The 26,658-nt window shown below is 42.3% G+C and overlaps 1 protein-coding gene across 1 annotated transcript in view; it reads left to right on the forward strand.

Annotated features, from left to right (window-relative positions):
- Positions 1–26,658, forward strand: part of CPE (carboxypeptidase E) — a gene marked incomplete at its 5' end in the record, with an annotated part of 50,739 nt that continues 24,081 nt past the window's right edge. Inside the window, 1 exon segment of the mRNA XM_021396045.1 lies at positions 1–246. Within this exon segment, the coding sequence (XP_021251720.1) occupies positions 1–246 (246 nt within the window).

Here is a 26,658-nt window from a genome sequence, read left to right on the forward strand (position 1 = left end):
GCGCGCTGCTCGCCGCCTGCCGGGCGGCCGAGCCCGCGGCGGGGAGCAGCAGCCGGCGGCGGCGGCTGAGCGCCGAGGAAGGCATCTCCTTCGAGTACCACCGCTACGCCGAGCTGCGGGAGGCGCTGGTGGCCGTGTGGCTGCAGTGCCCGGCCATCAGCAGGATCTACACGGTGGGGCGCAGCGCCGAGGGCCGCGAGCTGCTGGTCATCGAGGTGTCCGACCGGCCCGGCGAGCACGAGCCCGGTAAGGGGTGGGACGGGCCGGGCGCTGCGGCAGCGCGGGGCGAGGGGCGGGCGGTGCCCCCGCTCCCAGCGGAGGGGCTGCGGCTGCGGGCGTGGGGCTGCGCGGCGCCGCTCCCGGGAACGGCGCTGCCCCATCCCGAGGGCGGTGCGGGGCGGCAGGTGCGCGGTGCGTGCTCCGGCGGCTGCGGAGGAGAGAGAACGGCGGGAGGAGCGTTCCCTCTGGATGGCATCCGCCCGTAACCGCATGAATAAGGAGTGTTCTGCGTTCCCCGTGGCGTGCTGGGTCCTTCACAAAGGCAGCCCCATGGACCAACGCGCCACATGTTTCAGCGCCCGAGTCACGTGCTGGGGAATGTGATGAGCTCTGACAATCTGTGCTGGTGGGTGCTGAAAATAGTTGTTTTTTTTTCTCCCCCCCCCAGTGAGATTAAGCAGGATTAGAAGTGGAGCACGCTCGCTATGTGACTGAAGCCCTTCTTCCCTCCCTCCCTCCCTCTGCAGGGCACGGTGCAGAGCGGCTGCAGCTCTCTGCCCGCAGTGGCACAGGGGGAGGCTCGGGGTCACCTGGGGAAGGGCAACAAGCTGGACGCACGCCTGCCAGCACTGTGCTCCTCTGCAACGATTGCAAGGGTGCCCACAACATCTGTGCTGCTCCATTCTGGACCCTGAGCGCCCCGGTGTGATACCAGTGATTGCATTGGAGGTGTTTTCTCCATAATAATATGCCCTTTCTTCTGCTGTGTGGTGAAAGGCAGTGCTCTGTGTTTCTTCGTGTGTGCTGATTCTGTGCACCAGAAGAAGCGGAGCTGTGGGGCTGCCCTGCAGCTGTACTGGAGCGGGGGTCCCTCTCACCATCAAAGAATATGTGGCTCTGGTGCAAGGCAGGAGTGTGTCACGTGGCGAATGCTTCTGGGGCCAGAACCCGCCTCATCTATTTTCATCTGTTAGTACGTAACAAGGGGGAGACTCACAGACACAGGCATACCTGCAGATGCTTTTTCACTGCAGGCTAAGCAACTGTTGTTATACCTGAACGCAACCCGTTCCTAACCCGCGGACCGCATCAAAAAAGGGATGGCCAGCAGGGCGAGGGAGCAGGTTGTCCCCCTCTACTCTGCCCTTGTGAGGCCCTACCTGGAGTACTGCATCCAGCTCTGGGGCTCCCAACTCAGGAAAGATGTGGGGCTGTTGGAGCGGGTCCAGAGGAGGGGCATATGAGGATGCTCAGAGGGCTGGAGCACCTCTCCTTTGAAGACAGTCTGAGGGAGCTGGGCTTGTTCAGTCTGGAGAAAGAAGGCTCTGGGAAGACTTTGTTGAAGCCTTAAAGTATTCAAAGGAAGCTTTAAATAGAACTGAAATCAAATTTTTACACAGATGGAGGAGGGAATGATTTTAAACTGAAAGAGAAGAGATTTAGAGTAGATGTCAGTGGGAAATTTTACTCTGAGCGGGTGGTGAGTTGCTGGAAAACATCCACACAGCTGTGGATGCCCCATCCCTGGAGGTGCTCAAGCCCGGGCTGGATGGGGCCCTGGGCAGCTGAGCTGGTGGGGGACAGCCCTGCCCACGGCAGGGGGTTAGAACTGGATGGGTTTTGAGGTCCCCTCCAACCTAAGCCATTCTGTGATTCTGCAAGATAGGATATGTGTCACAGGGCTTATTTTTAAATTTATACATGGGTGAGTAAGGTACACTGTGGCTTATTGGTTTGTGATATGTAGAGCTCGTGTTCTGTAAGCCTGGCAGATTTGCAGATACGACGCTGGAATTATCCAGCGAGCCACCATGAGAACGTGCAGAAATGTTCCCACTCACTTAGTGACCAAACAAATCCATGAGGTGTCTGCAGAACAGCAATGAAGATGTGTTGTACCGAGTAAAGAGGCTTTGCACTGAGCACATCAAATCTGGTGCATACGCGCATCCATTATGTAAGCATATGGATGGCATGCCCATGGTCATGCACAAACACCTGAATCGCCTCTTAGTTTGGAATATCAGTTGTTTTCCAGATAAATTTGTCATATTTATGCAATATTTGTAAACAAATGTGTGAGAGAAGTCAAAAGGAAGATTTTAGAAACACGCTTTAGATTTCCAGAGCCACTGGAACAAATCTTTAATGAACGAAGCAACTGGCCCAAGTCATTAAGGCCTCATCTTTTGATGAGATGAACATAGGTTGGGTTGGAAGGGACCTCAAAGCCCACCTGGCCCCAAGCCCCTGAGCGCCTGCTGGGATGGGGCACCCACAGTTCTCTGGGCAGCTGTGCCAGGGCCTCACCACCCAAATCTGGTTAAGTTGGCAGAAGACTGCAAGGTGAGATAAAGTGAGGAGAAGGAGATGGTGGGAAACTGAAGATGTACTGAAGGACAACAAAGAACAGCTGGCAGCGAAGCATGTGTTATTTCTAGAAAGGAAATGGTACTTTGCTGTGCAGTGACTGCTTGTGTGCGAGACTCTTGCTTTGGGTGTCTGACGTTCCCGGCACTTTGAGCACAACATTTCATAGTTTCAGAGCAGCGTTTTGTTTAGAGGCACTCTCAGGATTTAATGACTCTGTTGTTCATCCTTTGCCCCCACAAATACCAGTAGATGAGGCATGAGCACTGGAGCCATTTCCTCCTGCACAAACATATTGAAAGTGTGCCTGAAAGTGAAGTGAGAACTGTGTCTCTGCTGTGAGAAATGAATGGGGAAATGCAAGATCCTTCTACTCATATGAAAACCATACCTAGGTCTTAATTCTGTCATTGAAGCACATCCTCAGAGTTGCTGCTATGGTTTTATCACTTATGATTAATTGCATTTGACTTTGAGAAGCTCCTTTTCCTTACTCCCGGAATTTATATGTAAATATTTTGAGTTATTTGATGGGCCCCTTTAATACTTCCCAGTTTGGCAAGACATTAATGCAGTTTGAATACAGCAAGAGCTTGTTACTAAAGCTGGGTATGAGAGAGCAAACCTAATTTTTGCATGCTTGAGTTTTAATTAAGTGTCAGTTTTTATCAGTGCTTGTTTAGCATTCTCTGGTAAGTGATAGTACAGCAAGTTTGTGTTCATCCAGCTGTGTTGCTTCAAGGTGGAATTTGCAAATGCTATAAATGTGTGGATGTGAGCTTGGAGGAGCCCAAGGCCAGGCTGGATGGGCCTTGGGCAGCCTGAGCTGGTGGGGGCAGCCCTGCCCGTGGCAGGGGGGTTGGGGCTGGGTGGGCTTTGAGGTCCCTTCCAACTCAAACCGTTCTGTGTTTAAACCATCCCTTTGCTATCACTGGTTCAGCTTCAGTTTACAGATCGCAGCTAGTTGGTGATGCCATTCACGTTGCCGTTGAAGTGGATGGAAATTTACAGTAAGTGTGGCTAGGCAGCTGTCCTCGGCAATCTCTGCAGTGTTTCCTGGAGCTGTAATGCTCCTTCTCCAAATTGTTTCACTAGCTGAGGTATTTAATGTCTTCAATTTTTCATTAGGCTGGTTAAAAAAGGATAAAGGGAGGCTGCGTGTTTCCAGCAGAAGCACTGTGGATCCCAGCTACTGCATGTAAGAAGTTTTTCTTTTATTTTATGGAATAGTAAGAAGGTCAGATGATCCTTGGTAAGAAGGGCCGTAGCCATAAGGAGTACAACGTGACACCACAGAGGGCAATTAGTTGTTTAATTTTTTAGGCTTAAAATATAATCTGGGTGTGCAGAGCGTTCTGAGTTTGTTGATGTGACTCAGTCTGGTGGTCACTTCTCCCACATCTGCAGAATGCCATAACAGTTCTCAGTGGAGACTGGGATGTGGCGCAGTAGCTGCCCTATGGCATGGAGGTGTTGCCTTGCTTGCTCCTTCCAGGTGTGCTGTTGGCAGTGATGGTACCAAGACAACAGCATGCTCTCAGTCTGTACCACTTCTCCTCTGGGGGAGAGGTTTGCAGCTGTGTGCCGTCCTGCCAGCCGGGAGCCACAGCTCCTCTGACAGCAGCAAACAGTGGGCTATTGTCAGAGGACCATGGGGCTCAAGAAACATTTGGTCAGTGCCCTCAGACACAGGGTCTCATTTTTGGTTGGTCTGTGTGGAGCCAGGAGTTGGACTCTGTGATCCCTCTAGGTTCCTCCAACTTTGGATGTTCTGTGATTCTATGACTGTCAGCTTCAGTTCAGTACGGGGGTGTATGTTGGAAATGTCTCTATGTGGCTACAGTGGCCACGTAAGAGAGAGTCTGAAGTCATAAGCCTGTGGTTCTGAGGCAGTAAAAACTTTTTTTATTTACTTTTCTCCCCCCAAAGGTAGATGTTTATAATGATATGAGCTAGTAGCTGCTTCCTGGTAGCTCTTGGTGTTGAACTGTGAGCACAATGTGACATCCCTGTTCACCTACAAAGCGAGTCCCAGGGAGCAGGGTGAGATGGCTGTGCTATCCATGGAGCTGTTCATTACTGTGAAGGTGAGCGGCCTGATTTACAGCTGACGAGATGCTGCCCAACAGCCTGGATGGCCATTGTGTGCCATTTTAAATACCTACCTTAGCTGTGGGTCTGCCTTAAAACTCCGTGCGTTGTTTGATCAAATGGCACATCTGGCTGTTTGGCCAAGGTGTCAAGAACTGTTTTCTTGGCAAAGACATCCTTGTCAACACACCTATGTAATGATCCAGCGGAGTTTTACGGTATGTGGGAAGTGTGGCCCTGACCCTTGTCAGCTCTCCTTAACCATGCAGTGCTTCACTGTGAGAAAAGTAATTTAGAAACAAAGAAAGTGAAAAGGACAGTGAAATATTTCAGAGATAAAACTTCTTGCCTAGTTGTTTCCTATATCATCACACTGCTAGATAACTAAGTAACAAATGTGAACTGCTGTACATTTTTCCCCTGAGATTTCTAGCTGCAAGACATGTCCTCCCACTTCTGTGTCCCTCCAAAGCAAAATTAGCCCGTGGTGCAGTTCTTTCATTGGCACATTGCTGTCCTTCAGCGTTGCGATCTGTGTATTCCTTGCACATTTATCACTCAAAATGAACATACTTTATTATGGTAAATGAAGGTTTTGTGGCTTTGGCTAGCTCTGCATTTTGCTCAAAGGAGCAATTTTAGCAAAATTAGGATGGGGTGACTCCAAGGCCTAAATACACACTTCTTGTCCACGTAAAAAAATTATTACTAATAAAGGCTATGGTTAATCTAACTGTGTCAGATCATCACCTCGTACAAGATTGGTGATGGTTTAGTTTCTCCTCTGACCCAGCAGGTGAGCATCCACAGGTCCAACCAGAGTTGATGGGAGCTGTACATCCAAATCTTCGTTATAAGCTGGAGGGTCATAAATCCTAACGTGCAAGCCTGCTTACTGTGTGCCCTTAAACAAGAAGACTAAATGTGACATCTGCTCTGAAGTAGCTTGCAGTTAAGGAAGGAGCGATGCGAGTCGATGCCTTTCAGAATGGAATTTCTTCTTTCTTTTTGGTGGCATCAGTATGTAGCAGGGTGAAAGGAAGAAGGATCGTATAGGGTTGGGAGCAGGACTGTCCCATGTTGCTTCACAGAGGAAAAAGTGGTCTTGTGATAAAGAGTGTCTGCCTTCCATCTTGTTCTGCCATGCTTTCCTCATCTTTTGGATAAGAACTTCCTCTCCGTGTTCCCGCTCAAGTTTCCACCTACGTGACAAGGCATGTTCCACATCCTTGCTGTAGGTTAGCGTGTGGTGATGCCAGGTGCTCAGTGTGTGTGTCTGATAGATACCATATGGCTCAGCTTTTGGCCTGCCTCCAGGACACGGTTCCTCCCCGCCTCCTCTTGTTTTTTCCCTGTAGCAACCAGCCCCAGTACTTGCGCTAGCCCAGCTATGTGAGCACACATATGATAAAGGGGGTGAGTTGGGAGTTTCTCTCCCTGTTTACCTGCTGTGGATATACGTTTTTTTTGTTTGGTAATCTGCCTTGACTGGGAGGTACCAGGTTTCCCTTTTCTTCCAGTGCTGGTGGGCTCAGTCACAACAGAAACACTTGTCTGTGGGGTTGCCATGTGGTACAGTTAGGGGGGCAAATCCATAGCGGAAACAGAAATCTTTAGTGGATATCATCGAATAGCTTGGGAAGGAAGGCATCTCAAAGACCACCCAGTTCCACTCCCCTGCCGTGGGCAGGGCTGCCCCCCACCTACTCAGGCTGCCCAAGGCCCCATCCAGCCCGGCCTTGAGCGTCTCCAGAGATGGGGCACCTACAGCTTCTCTGGGCAGCTGTGCCAGGGCCTCACCACCCTCTGAGGAAAGAATTTCTTTCTAACATCTAACCTAAATTTCCCCTCTTTTAGTTTAAAGCCATTCCCCCTTGTCCTGTCACTACTAGACTGTGTAAAAAGGAGATCCCCCTCCTGCTTGTAAGCTCTCTTCAAGTACTGGAAGGCTGTTTGAATAGCAGTGGGAAAACCTATCAACAAACAGAAACAGAGGATACTGATAACGTTAGCCAATAACAAAAGAAAACTCCCCCGTATTGTAAGACCCACAAACAGCGAAGCTTAAGAGCCAGCAAGCTCATCTGACTTGAAAACTGAAGAATCGTCTGAAATAGATGTAGCCATGGTGACAGAGAGGATTAGCAGCCCGAGACTGATCTCATTGGTCTGCTGCTAGCACGAGTCGCTTGTTTGAGCAGTGTTAATATGTTGTCTCATGCTGCTTTATATGCTGAGACCATCTGGCATCAGCGGTATTTAAAGGTGCAGTTGTGCTATGGAAAGGGTGGGCTGGCATCGCTTGATTTCTACTTGTAAGACAAGTTACAAGAGTTAGGAGGTCTCTCATGCCCTAAAAATATTCTGAAAAGTCACAGCACATACAGAGCTGAAGTGGGGCCTTGAGAAGAGAATTTCTGGAGTTTTTTTATTGTTGGCCAGTACACATTTAAAGCATTCTCTGCACAGGTGTGTGCATTGGGGCTGCCTGGGATGTGCCCAGGACAGGCATGGGGTCACGTTGCTCATCATTTGTGTGTTGAGGGAAGGTAGGGCACAGAGTTAAATGAACCAAATGAAGCTTGACCAACAGATCCCCTCTAGGGTATGTTGGAGTCTGTGCTTTCAAGAAGTAAACTATTTCAGTTTTCTTCAGTTTTGCCAAGTCCTGTTGAAAATATGTTTTGCAGTGTTTGATAAGAAGGAGAGTTTTGTAGAGACTCAGTTAAAAGTGAACCATATCTTTGATCTATTTATAGCTGTGAGTCTTCATCTGCTTTCCTTAATACTACTGTAGAGTGGGTGTTAGCTTCCAAAGGAGCTTATGCTCCAGCGCTGACATTGCCCACATGCTTGTGAATTTAGGTTTTCCTTTCTTTCTTTTTTTTTTTTTAATTTTTTGGGGGGCTAATTTTTATCGTGATGCTTGATTACTCGCAGAGCTTCTCCCCAGGCAGGGGTGGGTAGCTAAAGGGTGACCAAATACTAACTAGAAAATGTTCCCGTCGCAGCTGATGAGTGCCAGTGCAGAGCTCTGTGCATGGGCTGAGCGTCATGAGAGAAGTGGCTGCAGGGAAAATTAGCCAGAGGCTTTGTTCTCCTGTAGAGACTTGTAATGAAGCTGAATTTGAAGTTAAATCTTGATAGCAAATACTACGTTTTTGCATTTTCCTATTACTGACATTCTGTAGTTACTAATGTAAATGCGTAAGAGCTGTCTGCAGAGACTGATGTGGGATTCATTGGATAGTGGTGATGCACTGTGTGGCACAACAATAAAATGAAACAAAGGGTTTGGGAACTGTTTCAGAAACCGTTAGGTTTTAAGCTTTTATTTTGGAGCTCTGACTTTGACGCCAAAATAAATTCTTCTTATGATTTCACTTCAAATGCAAGATCCAAGAAATACATAGCCATGGATGTTCTAGCTCCTTTAAATAGCTTTACCATGATTACATTATGTGCTTAATGTTTTTACAGCTTAGTCCTGTTTCCAGTCTGTCAGAATGAGTATAGATTGCATGAAGAATGCCAAATAGCTTATCTCCCTACCCTGCTCCCAGGCCCCAGTTCCTTGTTTGTAAGTCAGTTCAGTCTCCCACCAGCCATCCCGTCACATGACTGCAGGCTCTTGGAAGTGCATAAACTCGCAGTTGCATCATATGGGCACCCAGTGGGCTGTATAGCCTGGGCCAACCATGGAGATGATTGAAGGCCCTGATAGCTGTAAGGCACCCACATTCCTTTAGCAGCTTAGATATGGCCGTGATTGCTCATCTCCAGTTTCAGAATCAGAAGCTAGAGTTTCTTGAAAATAATTTTTCATATACCTTACAATATATTTTACTGGTGGCCCTGAAAAGTAACGGTATGAAAATGTGCTTTTGAAATGACCAGCCACAAGTGGCTAATGACAAGTTCTTATCACAATACCATTGCAATAGATCTATAGATCCATTTTAATAATATGCTTTCTCTATTCTGTTGGATTACCAGAATATCTTTCCGTATTGTGGGGTCAGTCTCACAAACCTGTAAACAGAAACTGCCAAATTGTCAGAAGGCAAATGTATTCTGTACAAAGAATTGATCAAAGCTTTCTGCAGTGCTTTGTGTAAATGTAAGCAAAACTGCTGTTAGAGTTATGCTTCGGGTTCTTTAGACTTTTGGTTTTCACCAGCCTTACGCCTGCATTATAGGGCATATGGAGAAAGTAAAATACAGAAGGAAGCTGTAGCTGTAGTTGACAGCAAAAAATGGCATGTTAGTAAACAACCTGGTTCTAATGTTGTGGTTTGGAGGAGAACTTGCCCTGCCTGTAGGAGGATCTCCAGCATAGGAATGTGGATCCAGATCTTCCCTTTGCTTTGCTTTCTCTTTGGTTGGTTGCCCTTGTGTTACTCTCCATCATCAAAAAAACAGCAGCATTGAAATTAACGCAGCATAAGTTCTCTTTGTCTTTACTTGGCAAACTGGGTAGCATGTATTTAATATTTTAAACTGTTTACCAGAAGTGCATTAAGTGCATTTCAAGAAATACATGTTGGGTGTTATTTCTTCCAGCTTTTCTTTCAACGGTTTTACAATGATGAGCGTATCTTCAGTAGAGCAGTCAAAATTAAACAGCAAGGAAATCTGTGTGAATTTCAGCTCTGTACACAGTGAAGTCCACTAAAGCTTTGGCTTTAGGGGTCCAGAGAGATCAAGGGATCGTCAGTGCAGTGTCACAGAGACTTCTGAGCTATTGTGGGCAGGGCAGCCAAGAAGCAGTCAATGCTTTTGAGGTTCGGTTAATTCTCTCTATGAGAGAGTGAACCCAAGACTACCTGGAAATTTTTTTATAGCATAAAATACGCAGATACAAATTAACAGACAATAATTCTTGACCCTGAATTTGTAAGTCATTCTATATTGTTAACAGTGTGTACAGTGAAAGGTTTAACAACAGGTACAATGAATGAAGTTCATGCGCTTCCCTTGTTTCTCATCAGTAACATAGCTAATTCGTGATGTTCTGCCTTTCTTGATGTGATTGGCAAAGCTTTAGTAGCCTTCAGTCTCTGCAAAATTGATATTCTGATCAATTTTGTTTCCTGTTTATTTGGCTATCCTTAGCAGCAATTAAAGTTCAGACTGCTTCAAAAAACAGCCTTTCTTACTAAGCTCTTGGGAGAGTAACAAAAAAAAGAAACTCTCTCCATGCTGCTTTTTATTTTTAAATCCTTAAAATGTACTTTTTATTCGTTTGCATTTTACTCTATGAAAAACTGCTGGAAGAGGAAATGAGGAATAATCCTGTCAATATAAAAATTAATGACCTTGGCGTGTGTGTATTTTAAATGATTTGAAACATCAAAAATAACTTTGAATCATCAAAAATAACAAGTCTTGCAGGTTTCATTAGTACTACTTTGTTTCTGGATTGATCAAGACTGTATTGGGAGTTATTGTAATTCTCCACTGGAAAAATTTTCTAATAACAGCTTGGCTAAATAAGTTTTAATAAAAATGAATAAATGTGTAAAATTTCCTTGCTATTAATTAGAATTTTAAGCATGAAGGTATGCTTAAAATGGAAGTTTGCCATTCTTGGTGCATGATGCCTAGAAAATTTTCTTTTAGCAGGTGATTTTCTGGCATATAACATTACTGTATGTTATAGAAAAAGATGTTCTGAACTTTCTGAGAATTCTCTAAAAGCTATTTCTTGGAAATAGCCATCAGACATTGGAACGGGCTGCCCAGAGAGGTGGTAGAATCACCATCCCTGGGGGTGTTCAAGAAAAGGGTAGATGTGGCGTTGAGGGACGTGGATTAGTAGTATAGTGGTGATGGGTTGATGGCTGGCATGGATGGTGTTACTGTTCTTTCCAACCTTAATGATTCTGGGATTCTGTGATTCTGTGAACATTAGCCTTGCCTCTAATCCTGGAATAGCTGGGGTTTCATTCTAAAGATTTGGAAAAACAAAGATCTGACGGTGCTAAATAGAGTAGAACAACTTAGGATTTCCCATTTCCCGTGGTGGTGGTAACTTTTTCTTACTTGATGGCTATTGCTGTTGGTTGTGGTGTTTCTGCCTGTGACTCTTAAGCTCCCATGGCATGCTTTCCTCTCCACAGCCACAATGACTTCAGCCTCAGCAGGATTCCCCCAAGCAGAGCAGAGCTGTAGATGGGGGAAGACCTTCTGATTTCACGACTCATCTTCCAGTGATGTAGCAAGTTGAATTTTGCTTGGGGACTGTTTGATTTGATATCTTTAGGCTTGAAGCAAATATGAAAGATAAAACGACTAGGGGTGGCGTGGCTATGGTTAATATCCTGACAGATAAATACATTTATTTAGCATTAAAATCAACATTTATATTCAGATTATTTCTTCTAGAAGAAATTTAAAAACTGTTAGATCTTCACTATAAAACACATTTAGACATAAAGTACCAGTATAAACATTATTTGGGAACTGCAAATTAGAATAAGGATGCCATTGCTGGAATATAATGAGGGAGTCCTGTAGGGCCTGGAGGTACACTGAGGAGTCTGAGCAGATTGCCCAGATCTCATGTGAACTACTTAAGAAACAACAAGTCAGATGATCAAGGCAAACTGGAATACCGTGGGTAGGTGGCAGATTGAAAGATCCCCTTAGGAAACACAATTTCAAATGTTTGCATTGGGCTCAAAAGCCTTTACAGACATACTAAGCCTAAGCTGTGCTCAAGTCAAGAGCTTGCTTCCTTTGCAATTCAGTAATTTCAAAGGGAAAGAAGCATAAATAACTTCAAAAGGAAGTAGTTTTAGAGAATGGGAACAAAAATATCAAAGGTAACTTGGTAGAACTTTCTCATGTATTGAAGTGGTAAAATCAGATAGGTTAGAGGCTTATGGTGCATCTTGAATAACTGTTTTATTTCTTTCTCTACAACTAGAGAAAAGAAATAAAAGAATCTACCTAATGCTGAAGTCTGAGAAAGCTCTTTAGATAAAAAGAAACAAAAAAATTCTCCCAAGAGTTAGTGTGTTGCTATGTGAACAATTATAATGCAGTAGCAGAAATTGTTTACTGAGTGCCCACTATTCGAAGAAAGTTTTTTCTGTGGGCGATATCAAAAGGGAAAGAAGTGTTCTGATGCCAGTTAAAAAGATCTGTCTGTGTTGTGAAATTTCTTCAGTAATGTCTACTCTGAAGAACCGTGGCAAGCCAGTTTACCATGACCCAGCTGGACTCTGTACTTGCTGAAAGTTAAGAAGATCTTGAAGTGTATTTTCATTATTACTGGATATTGATCTATGCATAAGATATGTGTGAGAAACACAAATCTGTTCAGGAAAGATGAGAAGAAACCCATTTATTTGCATACGTCCACCAAATACGTAAAAGTACAAATGTACCAAAAACATACTTGTGCCTTGTTTAGTCAAATGTCTGTATCCAATCGTGTTGATAGAAATACATTAATAGAAGTGTTCCTACATGTTGTTAAGTGTTTGTCCTGAGGTTTTTATGGGATCACTGGATGTTTATTTGTGCTGCTAGCTTGTGCTTAAACTTGCATCTCCATCCCTGGAGATTTACTCCATAGGTAAATTAAACTTGTCCGTGCTACGGTCACACTCTCAATTACAAGATTTCCTAGAGGACTGTGGTTGCTGAAGGTGAAATTTGGAGAGGGAACCATGATAAACAACCTGAACGTTCATTAAAGGTATGTCATTTTTAATGACAGAGATGACTTCATTATGTTTTGTGATAATCTGGAGGCTGACACCCTCAGAAAGAGAAGAACTTCAACAGCGTGAGGCAATAATTCCCAAGGGGTTGGAGGTACTGTAATATCCATGTGTTCTCTAAAAATAGGAAAGCAAAGGTATCCTTTGTCCTAACAACATGCTTTGCCAATCCCGGTACTAATATTGGAGTACTGTTACTAGATTTTCCTGTATACTTAGGTGTGAAATAGTATCCCAGGCTGCACCACAGAGATGGTGTTGATGCTTTCCTTTTCTTGTTGATGCCACTTTGTTAGCAAACTTCTTAAAATGGATTTTTTTCACATTTCCCTAATAATTAAAATAGGTGTAATTTATTAAAGTTGTCAAATTTAATAGGATTATAATTACTATGATTTAGTTCATGTTTTATTTCTTCAAGGAAAATTGTTGAAGTAATTCTTAACTATCATTTTAAAGGTTTTTCTCTATTCCTTCCTTCCCTACATTGTTATTCTGTTATTTAATTTTTTTGGTCAGAACTCTGGAAGGAAATTCCCGAGCTTTTGATTTTCCCATGTCAGTGCTGAACTGCATTTGACACGCTGACTCATAATGTTGTCAAGATATCATGACTCTGTGGGATTTCCTCAGGAACCAGAGATCATAAGTAGTGTTTGGAGATAAATTCTGTGGGATTACATTTCACTGATAAGTGGAATGTAAACAATGAATTAAGAAGTGTTTATAATTAATTATTAAACGTTTTCATTTTTGACATGATCAGAAGAAGGGAAAGAACTGGGCAAAACTCTTCATTAGGGTGAAATCACAATACATGTGATGTTTTGATTAATCTTACTTTTGAAAATGACCTGTGATTAGAACATAATTTTGGTCCATATTGTGGATCAAAGCATCATTATTAGGGATATCTTTTCCTTAATCAAGTTTGCTCTAGTTAAAACAAGGATTGATGTGTTGTTCCTGAATGGTCAAGTCAACACAGCAGTGAATGAGCTGGATTTTGTGTATAAAACTCACACTCTATACAGCTACTTTAATTGGAAATTAGTTGCAAGATGTTTTTTTCAGGGAAAAGAATATTACAAATGTAAGAGAGGAAGGTTAAATATAGTTCAGGAGGAACACTGCTTAATTTTAAAGCATGAAGCTTGTAGAGCTGCAATAATTTCATCTGCTGACGTACAAAACTGGGACAAAGCAACACACAAATGCTTGTGTTGGTCCATTGGTTCCTAGCACTTGAAAAAGAATCATTTGTGATCATTTGGGAGGCTAAGAACTACTCACATTTTACCACTTGCCAAGGCCATTAAGCGAGTAGATGAAAATAGATGAATTTGGCAGTAACTTAGGAGACCTACGTGCTGCTTTCTAGGGTGTTTGGCAGGTCTGCAGTGAATAGATGCTAATTACTGTGTCAATTTATGTATTTTTGGGATGAATTTTCTTTTTTTGCAGATTACTAGCATAACAACTCTTTGCAGATATTTTGCAATTTTTGATCATGTGCAAAGAGTGAACTGCTTCGGATGGCTGGAGTGTCACAAGGGCAATTGTGATGGAGGCTGGTGAAACAGTCAGTGGTCTATAACAAGGTTATGGGAACACTGACCTTGTAGTCCAGTGCTGTTTGTTGCTGAATTGAAGCACAGCACTAGGGACAGGTCAGTGTCCCATCCCCAGTGCGTGCAAGTCAGGGTTGCCACTGAGCTGTGTGCCTAGGTTGCTGACATCTGGTACTTCCATCTCTTCCCCTTTGAGCCTGGACCCCGAGCGGGGAGAATGGAGCAGAAGGGAGGGATTTGCACCCTCTGCAGGTTGTCTTCACACTTGTGTGTCCAAAGCATTGTGACTTCTTTCTCCCTCCTCATTTACTTCCAAGTCTCAAATTTCTTCAAAGTAGTCGTTTGCTGTTCTGGAAAACATCATCTTGAGCCATGGAATAACCTTCTGGGTAGATGACTGCATTTCACAGTGCTGCTCCCCAGCTGCTGTCGTTCTCCCTTTGCTCACTGACAAGCCTTGCAGCAGAACTGAACTCGTGCCTTCCAGAGGCTGACGTGGTATAGTATTTCTTATTTTATCCTATTGTCTGCCTCTGGAGCCTTATCCTGTTCATGTTTTCTTCCCTGTAATTGCCTTTATTAATCGACCTTTTATGGCACCTTATCTTATCTTCCCTGAAGTCTGCAATAACTTCTGAAATATTTTGATTTGGGGAAAAAAGTCCAGCGTGATTATCTTCTGCATTGTGTTTTAACCTCAGGAAATTCTGGCCTCCCATTCCCCAAACTGAGAGACACGTAAGCACTACAGGAACACACCAGCATTTATATTTCCAGAGGAAGAATCTTAGCATGTATAAAGTATCATCGTTTTAAGAGTTTGTTTTCAAGTGTGTTCTTTGCCACTAGTAGTGTAAACATGCCTCTCTTCCATTTCTGACATTCTGTAAAAGATAGGATAAATTCAAAACCCAGAGGTGTTTATGAAAGAAGCTGAGGGCTTGGAAACTCTTTGTCTTGTGAACATATATTTATGAAATGGTTAAAGATGATAATTATAATCCTATAGCCTTATAATTTTTTAAAGGAGAAAAAGCATATTTTTCTATATTCACTTGAAGCCCCTTTTGATCAGAAATGAAGTTTGTGTGCAGTGCAACATAAAGTAGGGTTTATCTCTCCTATGTGAACCAATGTAGGATGCTTTTGGCATGTAGAACTGTCCAGTGGTTGCTTCACTGTTTTGTGGATGGTTTTTGTCGTGGAGAGATTTGTGGGCAAATTAGGCAAAATACAGTCAGGTATGGTTATAATAAGTCCTTGATTCTCTTGCTGCTGTCTAAATCTTTGCTTTAGTTGTAGATAACCACATGGAAGAAATTTTCTTGTCTCAATGTTCATGACTGCAAAAATGGAAGACATAGTGTAATTCTTCTTGAGGGCAATTGAAGTGCCACATGTGATAGAGAACAAAGTACATCCCCAAATATGCGCCTAGACTCCTCTGCACATCAGTGGGAGAAACTTCATAGGATCTTTGAACGTATGCTTCTAGTATGACAGTGTAGCAACTGCACTGAAGGATGTAGAGTTTAGCTTGATTCACCACTGTTATGGTTTTGTGATTTTTTGTTGTCGGTATTCCACATCATTACATCATGTAAGGTACGGGCAGTTAAAGAGTTAATTCCCTGATTACTGCAAACTACCTTTTTTGGTGTGGCCCTCTGAGGGGGAGGGGAGGAGGTGCACTCCCCAGGGGTCTTTGCGTTAGGGGGGGGTGGTGAAGCCGCGTGGGAGATGCGGGGTCTGTTCCTTCCTGCCCGGCGGAGAAAGCACGTGGTCCTCCTGCATTTTACTGTGTAAGATTTTCAGCCTGTAAACTCTCTATTATAATTCTACTAGCCTCATTTTGATATATTTAGTAAAGTTGGTTGTTCCTCCTCAGATTGGTGCCGCTGTTTTTTTTTTTTTTTTTTTCTTTTTCCCTCTTTCCCTTTGTCTTCCCAGGTTGCGGCTCCGCGGCTTCTCTGCCTCTTTAGCCACCGGACCGCCCGGGGGCTGGCCCTTACCGCCGGCAATTTTTTTTTTTTTTCCTTTCCTTCCTCTTTTTTCTCGTTTTTTTTTCTTTCGGGCCTGTCCCCCTTGTCACGGACGCAGACCCTTAGATAATACCGTGACAACCACCAAGTGTTCTACTTCCAGAGTAATTCAGTAGATGACTGATCTTTGTGAAACTGCCTACATAACTATTTGTATGAGAAAATATAGTTTTATGAATTTGTGCCAGCAGAATATGGCAGGTTCCACATTCAGTATCCCAAGGCATAGAATATTGATGCCAAAATAAAATCTAATTTCCTATTTGTGATGGAGCAAATACATCTAACGTACAGAATGTACTCTGTGGAGAAACTCTTTTGCCCCTTCAGTGCTCTGAAATTTACATTGTCACTGATGAGGCACTGCTTTCAGAGTGAATTATTTATGGAAGACACATCTGTGTTACATGGCTGCTCATCAGACCACCTATGTGCTCATTCTGTGGTTTGCTGCCACCCAAACTCAGCTGTGACTGTCATCTTTGTTATTTATTTATAGCTGGTACCTTGATGCAGTCAGATTTCCAAGTGCTTACAGAAATTCCAGACTGCAAAGCTGAGAGTGAGCATACATGAGAAGAAAACCCAGCAAGGCATATCAGATGTAAAGAGCAAAATCCTCTTTCTCTGTGAAATTATATGGCTCACCTAGTAAGTAATTGGGAAAAAAAAAAAAAAAAAGAACGACAAAAAAACCAACCAAATTTTACTTTCCCAGATCTTGTCCACACGCTTCTTAGATATGTGTTTGTGCATTTGAAGTATGGAGAGTTTTTGCTCTTTTCTTTACAATATCAACCTTGATTCAAATCTGGAGCTCAACTGTGAAAGGTGGTGCAGACATTGCCTCCAGTCTGTTACTTTTTTCCTTTTTTCCCCCAAGATGGGGTTCTTGTGTTTAACCGCAAGACGTTACACAGAGTATATTCTCTGTACAACATAGAAATGAAAGAAGAGAAGCGAAAATAAATGACAGTGAGAAAGCTATATCAACTGCCATGAGTTTCAAGTAGTTCAGTGCAAGGAATATCCTTATAGTGTTCAAAAGGATAAAGAGAAATGAACTGGAAGGCTCATCAGACCTGAGAATAGTCTGCAAAGGTGTCAGATGGGCTCAAAGATTGTTATTTAAAAATTAATGAATAAGTCTTGGAGAATACTTTGGAGCAGAATTGTCTGGCAGAAGAAATACATAGATGATATCCTTGTGGACTTTGCCAGCTCATCTGGCTTCTTCACTTACGCAGTTCACAAAACCTAGTTATCTTTCACTCTTGTATGCTGAGATGCTTTATGAGATTTAATTAAAAATACATGTGAATGGCACAAGGAAAAAAAGCATCTTCTCGAATTTTGCCTGATTTATCTGGAAAATACTAAATTCACTAGGTGTGACGTTACTTTGACAAAACTTGCCTTTTCTTTTGTAGATGGATTTGTGTGGGTGTAATCAGAGTTCAGCAATCCTAAAATAAAACCACAAGATAGAGGAAGGAAGGAAACATGCTAAAGAGCATATAGCTGTAAAGTACAATGGCCGCACATAGCAGCTGAACATCACATGTTGTCCTGCTTTCTCCCGTGCGCATCGATGCAAATTCAAAATGACATCTGCTAGTGTATTTCTGTTGTGAAAATCTGTGGGGAAAGAGCTCTGTAGAACTTCCTCTGTCAGTATTCACCTACTTTTATACTAATTACACAGTCAACCGATATTCATTTTGAATGGTCTTATTTTTCTTATACAAACCTCTGTTTCTTTATGTGATACTTAGGGACATGATATAGTGGGCAATACTGGTGGTAGGTGGACAGATGGAACAGATGATCTTAAAGGTCTTTTCCAATGTAAACAATTCTATGATTTTTCATTTTCTTCATTAGATGGTGCAATGAGCTGTTCCTTAAGAAAAACAGTGCGTATTCATTTGTCTGTTGGAACAAATATTTCAAATATATCATTCTGCCTATTTTTGGAGGTTTCTTTGAGTTCAGCAACTTGGAGCCCTCTTTCAAATCTCTCCTTAATATTTACTTTTGTCATAGAAGTTACCGAAGGCAAGGGAGAAAGAGGAGTTAATGAGATCACAGCACGCCTAGTGCTTGCCTTATGCTTCTATTGTCTTTCCTTCCTTTACGTAGATAGCAAATACTCCAGAGCAGGTACAGTCCTTGTTTTGTTTGTTCAGTGAAGGCACAGTGGTGTCTGTCCTGTTACAGGGGCTGTTAAGGATGTGTGATAATGGTATTACTGCTTGTATGGAAAGTATCGTGCAGCTGGACTGGTACCTTTGAGTAGTGTGTAATTAGATTGCAGTGTGGTTTTCTCCACTGTGACCATGCCTTGTAACCATGCTTACGTACACTTACTGAAAGAGGGCTGGTAGTTCAGACAGCTGTTTGAAAAAAAATAAGCCTGTGATTTAGTAAGCATTAAAATAAACTGCATAGATTTTTTCGTATTTGTATAGACCAGTGATGGCCAAGCAGTCTAAAATAGCAGTCTTTTTCTTTTGAGGAAGAACACTGTGGCTAAACTACTTTCCTGGTTGGAAAGAACCATGAAGCAAAGCATGAGCTGCTCATAATAGTCATGTGTAGCATGTGGCTCAGAAAGCCTGGTAAGTTCTAGTTTCCCATATTGTATTATATATTATATATTTTGCATTTTTGCTTGGTAATAAGTTATGTGGCCTTGACAGAATAACATCCTGATGGAGGTCTGGGGGCAGTTCCTAGTCAGGAAATTCATACCGTTCATGAAGTTATCTCTTGACACTTTTTTTTCGTGCTGTAAAGCACTTAAATTTGCCTTTTTGTCCTGCTTCCTTTGACACTTTGAGATGTTTTTTCTGTCCTAATGAGACCTAGTGTGAAATGTGATAACAACATTGTTTCCAATGCAGAATAGTTTATTAGCAAGGCTGGGTTTTGAGGCAGTTACTTCCTTGGGCTTACGCTAGTAGACTAACACGTCCAGTGGGACAAATGAAGATGACTACTGCAAATTTGTTCACAGTACAGCCATATTGCTAAAGGCTGCTTTGTCTTCTGAGACAGAAAAAAAGCATCATTCTCTTAACACTGGAGAGTTGACTTAATAAAGTAATAATATAAATGTAATTTTACTTTCCATCTCCCCTTTTAAGTAAAAGAGGAGAAAGAGGGAACATCAAGACGTTCTAATTTCTTTGTGCTAACCTCACTGAGCTTCTGTGCTGCTTACCAGATATGCACCTGCAGAGCTGACAGCTTAATGTCTACACCCCACTACAACCACGAGCCTTGCAACGATATTTTATGTGTACCTTTTTCAATAATTTTTCATATTGCATTGTAATTGTGAACTTCATCTTGCCTGCTGTAAGATGTTTTCAAGCTTTTGTAATTCTGTTACTTTATATCTAGTTCATACAATCGTAGAATCATAGAATGGCTTGGGTTGAAAAGGACCTCAAAGATCATCAAGTCTCAACCCCCCTGCCAAGTGCAGGGTCGCCAACCACTAGACCAGGCTGCCCAGAGCCACGTCCAGTCTGGCCTTGAATGCCTCCAGGGACGGGACATCCACAACCTCCCTGGGCAACCTGTTCCAGCGCGTCACCACCCTCTGTGTGAAAAACTTCCTCCTAATATCTAACCTAAATCTCCCCTGTCTCAGCTTAAAACCATTCCCCCTTGTCCTATCGCTATCCACCCTCACAAACAATCGATCCCCCTCCTGTTTATACGCTCCCTTCAAGTATTGGAAGGCTACAATGAGGTCTCCCCGGAGCCTTCTCTTCTCCAAACTAAACAAGCCCAGTTCCCTCAACCTTTCCTTATAGGAGAGGTGCTCCAGCCCTCTGATCATCTTGGTCGCCCTCCTCTGCACTCGTTCCAAGAGCTCCACGTCCTTCTTGTGCTGGGGGCCCCAGGCCTGGACACAGTACTCCAGATGGGGCCTCACAAGAGCCGAGTAGAGGGGGACCACCACCTCCCTCTCCCTGCTGACCACTCCTCTTGTAATGCAGCCCAGAACATAGTTGGCCCTCCGGGCTGCCAGCGCACACTGCTGGCTCATGTCCAGCTTCTCGTCCACCAGGACCCCCAAGTCCCTCTCCCCAGGGCTGCTTTCAAGTACTTCTTCCCCCAGGTTGTATAAATACCTGGGATTGCCCTGGCCCAAGTGCAGCACCCTGCACTTGGTCTTGTTGAACCTCATTAGGTTCTCGTGGGCCCACTTGTCCAGCCTGTCCAGGTCCCTCTGGATGGCTTCCCTTCCTTCCAATGTATCGACTGCACCGCTCAAAGAGAAGTTCAAAGAGAAGGCCTTGCTGAGAACAAGCCGCCTGAGGAATTTCAACATCAAAAATTAATTTGTTTTGTGAGTTACACAAGTGAAAAGAAAATATCTTAAAAAACTGTTCTGTTACTAGGAACCACATTTTTTTTAATCCCCAAATAATTTGTAAGTAGGTGAAAACCTTTTCCTTTGGAAAAAAAAAAAATCAAAATCAAATCAAACAAAAAAGACCCCATTAAATTTTGAGAGACACCAAATATGGAAAAATTGAACCCAGAAAGAAGTTTTTCAGAATTAAGGAGTTGATCCACTAGACCATGTTGCCCAGGGCCTCATCCAGCCTGGTCTTGAACACCTCCAGGGATGAATCATCTGCAATTTCTCTGGGCAGCTATAGCCTCACCAGTGCCTCACCACCCTCTAGTGAGGAATTTCTTCCTTATATATAATCTAAGTCCCCCCACTTTCCTTTAAAGCTGTTATCCCTTGTCCTATCACTCATCTCCCTTTTGAAGAGTCCCTCTCCAGCTTTCTTGTAGGCTCCCTTTAGGTATTGGAGGGCTGCAATGAGGTCTCTCCGGAGCCTTCTCTTCTGAAAAACCTCAACTCCTTGCCTTCATGGGAGAGATGCCTTCTCAGTGTTGCTTTTGCTGAGACTCCAAGGCCTCATCTGGCAAACTCCTGGACATGCGCTTCACTTGAAGCTCCAGACTGACCCCTCTAAAGGTGCTGAGTTTATGTTTAATGTACTTTACTGCTTCAAGTTTGACATGAAGAGAAAAGATGATACAGCTGAACTTTCAATAGTTTTTCAATGATAGATTTTGCTACTAGCAAAGTTAAAGAGGTGAATGTCTTTATCTTATAGATAGAGAAGCCTTTATGATTAGAAAAAGAGCTGTGTCAGGTAAAATATCTCTGGGATATTTTGGAGAGAAGAAAATCAAAAAGTATTCTTCCTGCCTGCTGGGTTAGCAGTATGTCTTGGGGAATTTTATGTGCTGGCTGCTCTTTCCCAAATTTGTGGCTTTTCATTAAGTGCAATCTTTAATGGACAATGTGATAATCTTGAGTCTTATTGCCTTCACATTTCGGTGTTCCTATAATCCAAACACATTTTTTAAAAGAATATTTTATGTTTTGTAACTATTTTTTTTCTTTATTGCTTAGAAGACAGCTGGAAAAAATATACTGAAACATGTTTTTGGCAGTCCTCATGCTGTGATCATAAAAGTTAAAGCCAGGATGAAAGGGAAAGTTAAGTGCATATAAAAAAAGAAATAGAAAATATGGCAAAGACTGGATAGCTCATACTTTGGAAAACAATTCACGCAACCTCGAGCTTTTATATGAAAGCAAAAATTATAATCTTACGATAAGAAAGGCCTTTCTTTCACACTGTTTGATTAAAAAAGAATGAATCACTGAACTGTAAGGTGTAAAGACATGAATAAAGATAGGGAATACTGGATTGCTTACCAATGGGTTCAGTTTCTTTCTGTCTTGAACTCATGTGGTTTTGATTTTGTTTGAGAACAGTGCCAAATCTGTCTTTTCATATGATTTTGAATATCTGCAAATACAATTTCTTTAGTTAAAATTAGAAGCGTACTTAGATCTAAGGTGTAAGTGAACAGAAACATGAAAAATATTTTCATGACCTGGGGATGACCTCTTTGGTGCTCCAGTTTCTCAGTGAAGGACATTTGTGTGTGTATCTGGGTGTATATGAACACCTCTCACGCATGCAGATTAATAGACAAGTGTTCGTATATGACTGGGGAAAGAATTTTCCATGCACACCATCCAGCACTGTTTCCCTTTTGTTTTTTTGGCTCTTCATTGGCCTCTCTCCAGTATGCCCATGCATCTCTTGCATGGGGACTCAGCACTCCAGATGTGTCTTACCAGAGAAGGTGAGGTCTGCCCGTGCAGTTCACACGTGTTTGTATTTCCTGGATCTCTGTGGATTTGTTGCCAAACTTGCATGGCCTTTAAATTCTCATTTCTGAGTAGGAATTTTGCAGGATTCTCCTATCCTATTTGTGCAGAAATGGTTTGGGCAGCAAACTTACGCTCTTGTTTGGTGTACAGGGATTATTTTATCAGAGCGTTTGAGAGGGTGTGCATTTCTTTTGTCATCTAGCATTTTCTTTTTTTTTTTTTTTTTTTTGCATTCACAAGTGTTATTTTTATTCTCTCTGCACTTTTTTTCTGCACAGCTCTTTCCAGAGGGGTGGAAAAAAGGCTGATATTTCAAAGAGCTCAAACTCTTAGAATTCATGCTGCCTCTCTTCCACATATTCAAAGCATCTAATTGTTGTTTCACATTTTCTGTCTGCCTCCTAGAGCTGTTAGTAAGTCATAACAATAGGGCATAAAACAATTTTCCTTTAAAATAGCTTTTCAATAAAAGCTGCACTTCCTACCAAAATTACAGTGTCTTCTTTCCATGGGCATTTTCTTCATTTTTCTGAGAAAAAAACAAATGCCTGAACCCTCAAAATGCAAATATTGCTGTAGAGCTGCTTAGGAGATGCCTTTTGGTTACATTATGCTCTCCTCTGTGAGATGGCTAGTTAGCTTCTTCATGAGCTTTCAAGCCATTAGGAATTATGCTATGCATAACAGAAGTCATTTCCACCATCTCAGAATATTGAATATTTGTTGATAAAAGCACAAAATACACGAAACCAGACTATGAAGAAGTGCTAGAGCTTGCTTTCTTTTTCATTAAATGCCTCTCTAACATTTTACACCTATGTAAAATTGAAAAAAGGTGCTGCAAATCTGGAAGATAGGACGCAATTGCCCTTTTGCTTCCGCTGCTTCAATATCAGCCTGAAGTATGACTAATTATTTCAGCTCTTGGTGTTTTATTATGTCTTTTAAGAAGGATTGTGATTTCTGCTGTGCTTCGCTGTAGGCCATGCAGACAATAGGTACCTGTCCCCAGTAGAAGCTCTTAGGAGAAGCTAAAGAAGATACCAAGCTTTTATATTTGTTCCCTACAAGGGAAAAAAAAATCTCATTTCTAGGACACTGAGATGTATGTGCCTGAGCAGATCTGAAAGCTGTTGCGGAATTTTTTAAGCATTTGTTTCTCTCTTTGGAAGGCTGTTCTGTGGCTCCCAGCAGTATAGCTGTGCCATGGCTTGCAGTGCTGACATCACTGTTCATATGTCTTTTCTGTTTGGAGCTTCTTCATCCAAATGCAGAACATACCTTGAAAGCCTTCTGGATCCACTCCCTTCTGCTATTGAGGCAAACAATCTGTCTGGTTCAGTCATCTGCATCATTATTCTTGAGTCAACAAGCTATTATGTGATTCATTTCTTCCTTTTACTCACCAAGTGTGATTGTATTTGCACCAGTTGCCTTTGCACCAATTTATACTCCTCTCCTTGTACTGTCATAAGGAATCATCACCTTTCTTTTTTAATTTTTAGTGTTTAAGATGATACAGGGGTATTTTCTGAAGGGTATCTATATTTCAAACACATGTGAGTGTGAAGGCCTCCCTCCAAGTCTGTGTTTCTACCTAAAATGGATATGAACAAATCATTAAAGTGCAATACCAGTTTAAAGTATAATTTCACGTCCCACTGAAAAATTCTGACTGCAAGAGTGCAATGCTTGTAGATGTATTGTTGGAATATCAGTCTCGATCACTCTCTGCATCAGTAGAACAGATGCAGTAAGATGCTTCTTAATTAAGGATTCATACACTTTGTAAGCCTATAGTGCAAAACCAGAACAACCTACCCTACCTTCTAAAATAATCAAATTGTTTTTCTTAAATCCTTTACAGCAAAAGCATCATGCTGATGTAATATTAGGACTAAAAGAAGCTGCCTGTTTTTTTTTTTTCCTTGGTTTCTAAGGATACTGGCGTATTTCAGGTCACTTGTGCAATGACGTAAGTAGTGCCCTCTGTTAGTCGTTGCAAGTCAATTTTTCATTTTTTTTCCACAAAGAGACAAGGTAAGAACATAATTAGCTTTTTCTGTTTGCCTATTTCTTTCATACTGCAGTTTGTTTTAAAAGGGCACGTTGTAACTCTTTCTTTAAACTCCGTGGGCAGTAATGATTCCCTGACTCTCTCTTTGCCCAAAGAAGCTGTGGGTGTTCCATTCTTGGAAGCATTCAAGCTCAGGTTGGATGGGGTCCTGGGCAGCCTGATCTGGTGGCTGGCAGCCCCGGCCTGACAGGGGGTTGGAGCTGGATGGGCTTTAAGGTCCATCCAACCTAAGCCATTCTATGATTCTATAGTCATGAAACAAACATTGGTAAACATCAGAGCTCATCTGGACGTGGGAAACTAAATAAATAAGCCTATGCAAAATCTACTCTTACTTTGTAATATGTTTACATGAGGGACTTGTGACAGATGCATATTTATGGGGAGATTTTATCCCTCTCCAATGACCAACACACTTCAGAATCATCTATCTGAATCACAAATCTGCAACCTACAGTTTTTTCACACTTTGTCACTTTGTGGTAGAATGGTGGTGGAATGAAATTATGTTTGAGTCACCTGTAAGGAAGAACTGTCCAGTGTGTGCAGCCTTAGTGGAGTAACAAGTGCCATTATGATGCTTCAGAAACCTTCCTGGAAATTAGAGGAGAAAGTCTAAGGCAAGTAGAAGGAGGTTTCCTACTAACTGCATGTAGATCTACTTGTCTTTCCAGTGGATTTCTCTTTATTTGATTCCAGTAAAGAAAGAGAACTGCTTTTGTTTCTTCTTTCCCCCTCCCCCTCCCACCCCCCAGCATTTCTGCCTTCTTTGACTTTAGGGTCTGAGATCTGGATATAAGTGGGTTATTTCCATCTTTTATTTTATTGCTTCACAAAATCAGAATGAGGAAAAGTAGAGCACGAAGTTCCAAACGTGTCTCCTGCTAGCAGCAGCCATTTGAACTAGTTTAGCTTTGAAATTTCCCATGTTCTTATTGCCTACAAAAACAATGGAATGGATAGATGAGCTCCGTCCTTTTAAGTGCCATAATGATTGGCAACAGCTTTTGTGGCTAAAGTGAAAAAGCTGATGCTGTAGTTTGCTGAAGAAAACTTGTCGAATGAGCTTGGTGAGGAGCTGTCATATAAGTACATACCTGAATTGTATATCAACCTTTTCTTCATTAAAAGATCTATTTTGATGATGTGTTGATGGATTAAAAAAGTATCATTGCTATATGTGCCAACCAAAACTGGAGGGGTACAGTGAAAGTCTTTGAAATGAAAATTTGCTTGGTCACATGTAGTTATAAATGGAAAAATTCACTGTTTCTACTGAGCACAGTAGAAAGCTGAACTGAAACTGTTGCATCCCACAACCATCATCACAGGGGACAGGTGGAGGATTATTTGTGTCATTTCTGTATTGCCGGCATCCTTCAGATAGAGGCCCAGTGCATGTTTTGTTTTGTGCTTTTTTTTTTTCTTTCTTTTTTTCCCAAGCAGTGAGAACAATGAACATGTCCCATACTCAGCCAGTGAGTGGTAGGGATGGCTTAGGACTGTCCATTTCATGTTTAGTATTCTTAGGAAGCTCATCCTCCATGCTGAGCTAACTATGCCTGCTATTGCAATGAAGCAATGAATCCTATCAGTGCAAAGTCCTGTTTGTTTATCCTAGAGCATGAAAAATGCAATGCAACACAAAACCAGTTTGGTTAATCTGGCTGCATGTATAGATACGTATTTGCTACTTCTAAACTTCCAATGTTTTTCTAATCTGCTTTGAATTTAAGAGTGTCATTTAACATACTTATATAAAACCAGGGCTTTGTGCTTGTTATATTCCAGTATTTCTTATTTAGTTAAGGATTTTGATTCAACATGCTTAATTGTTACGATTTAAAGAATAATCATCAATTCTATTACATAGTACCACACTACTGGTAAGTAGTAGGCAGAAAGCCTTATTCTTACTCTACTCTGCTGCATTACATGGGCTTTACCACAGATGTACCTCAGTTGGTACTGTGCTGTGCAACACTGCAGCATAAACATGGCAGAGGAATGTGCCAGGCTGGAGCTGTGATGGGGTCTGCAGGAGCAGAGTAAATGCTGTGCCTGTTGCTTGTGGGTGGCTGTGTCACATCCTGTAGTGACAGCAGGGAGAGTGGGCTGTTGGAAGCATGAGGAAAGCATCTAGTCACGCAGAACCCTTATGGTGGAAATAGCCAGCTTCAGCATGAGGTAATGTCTGGAGAATTTCCCTTCCATACCTAGTATACAGAATACATAGTGCTCAAAGAGTTGCAGAGATTTCCAGAAGCAGCTTGAGACCAGACTTGAGTGTTTTTTTTTTTAAAGCAAGGGCTTGCAAAAAGTTCAT

The sequence above is a fragment of the Numida meleagris genome, chromosome 4 (genome assembly GCF_002078875.1).
Source record: "Numida meleagris isolate 19003 breed g44 Domestic line chromosome 4, NumMel1.0, whole genome shotgun sequence".
Lineage (NCBI taxonomy): Eukaryota > Metazoa > Chordata > Aves > Galliformes > Numididae > Numida > Numida meleagris.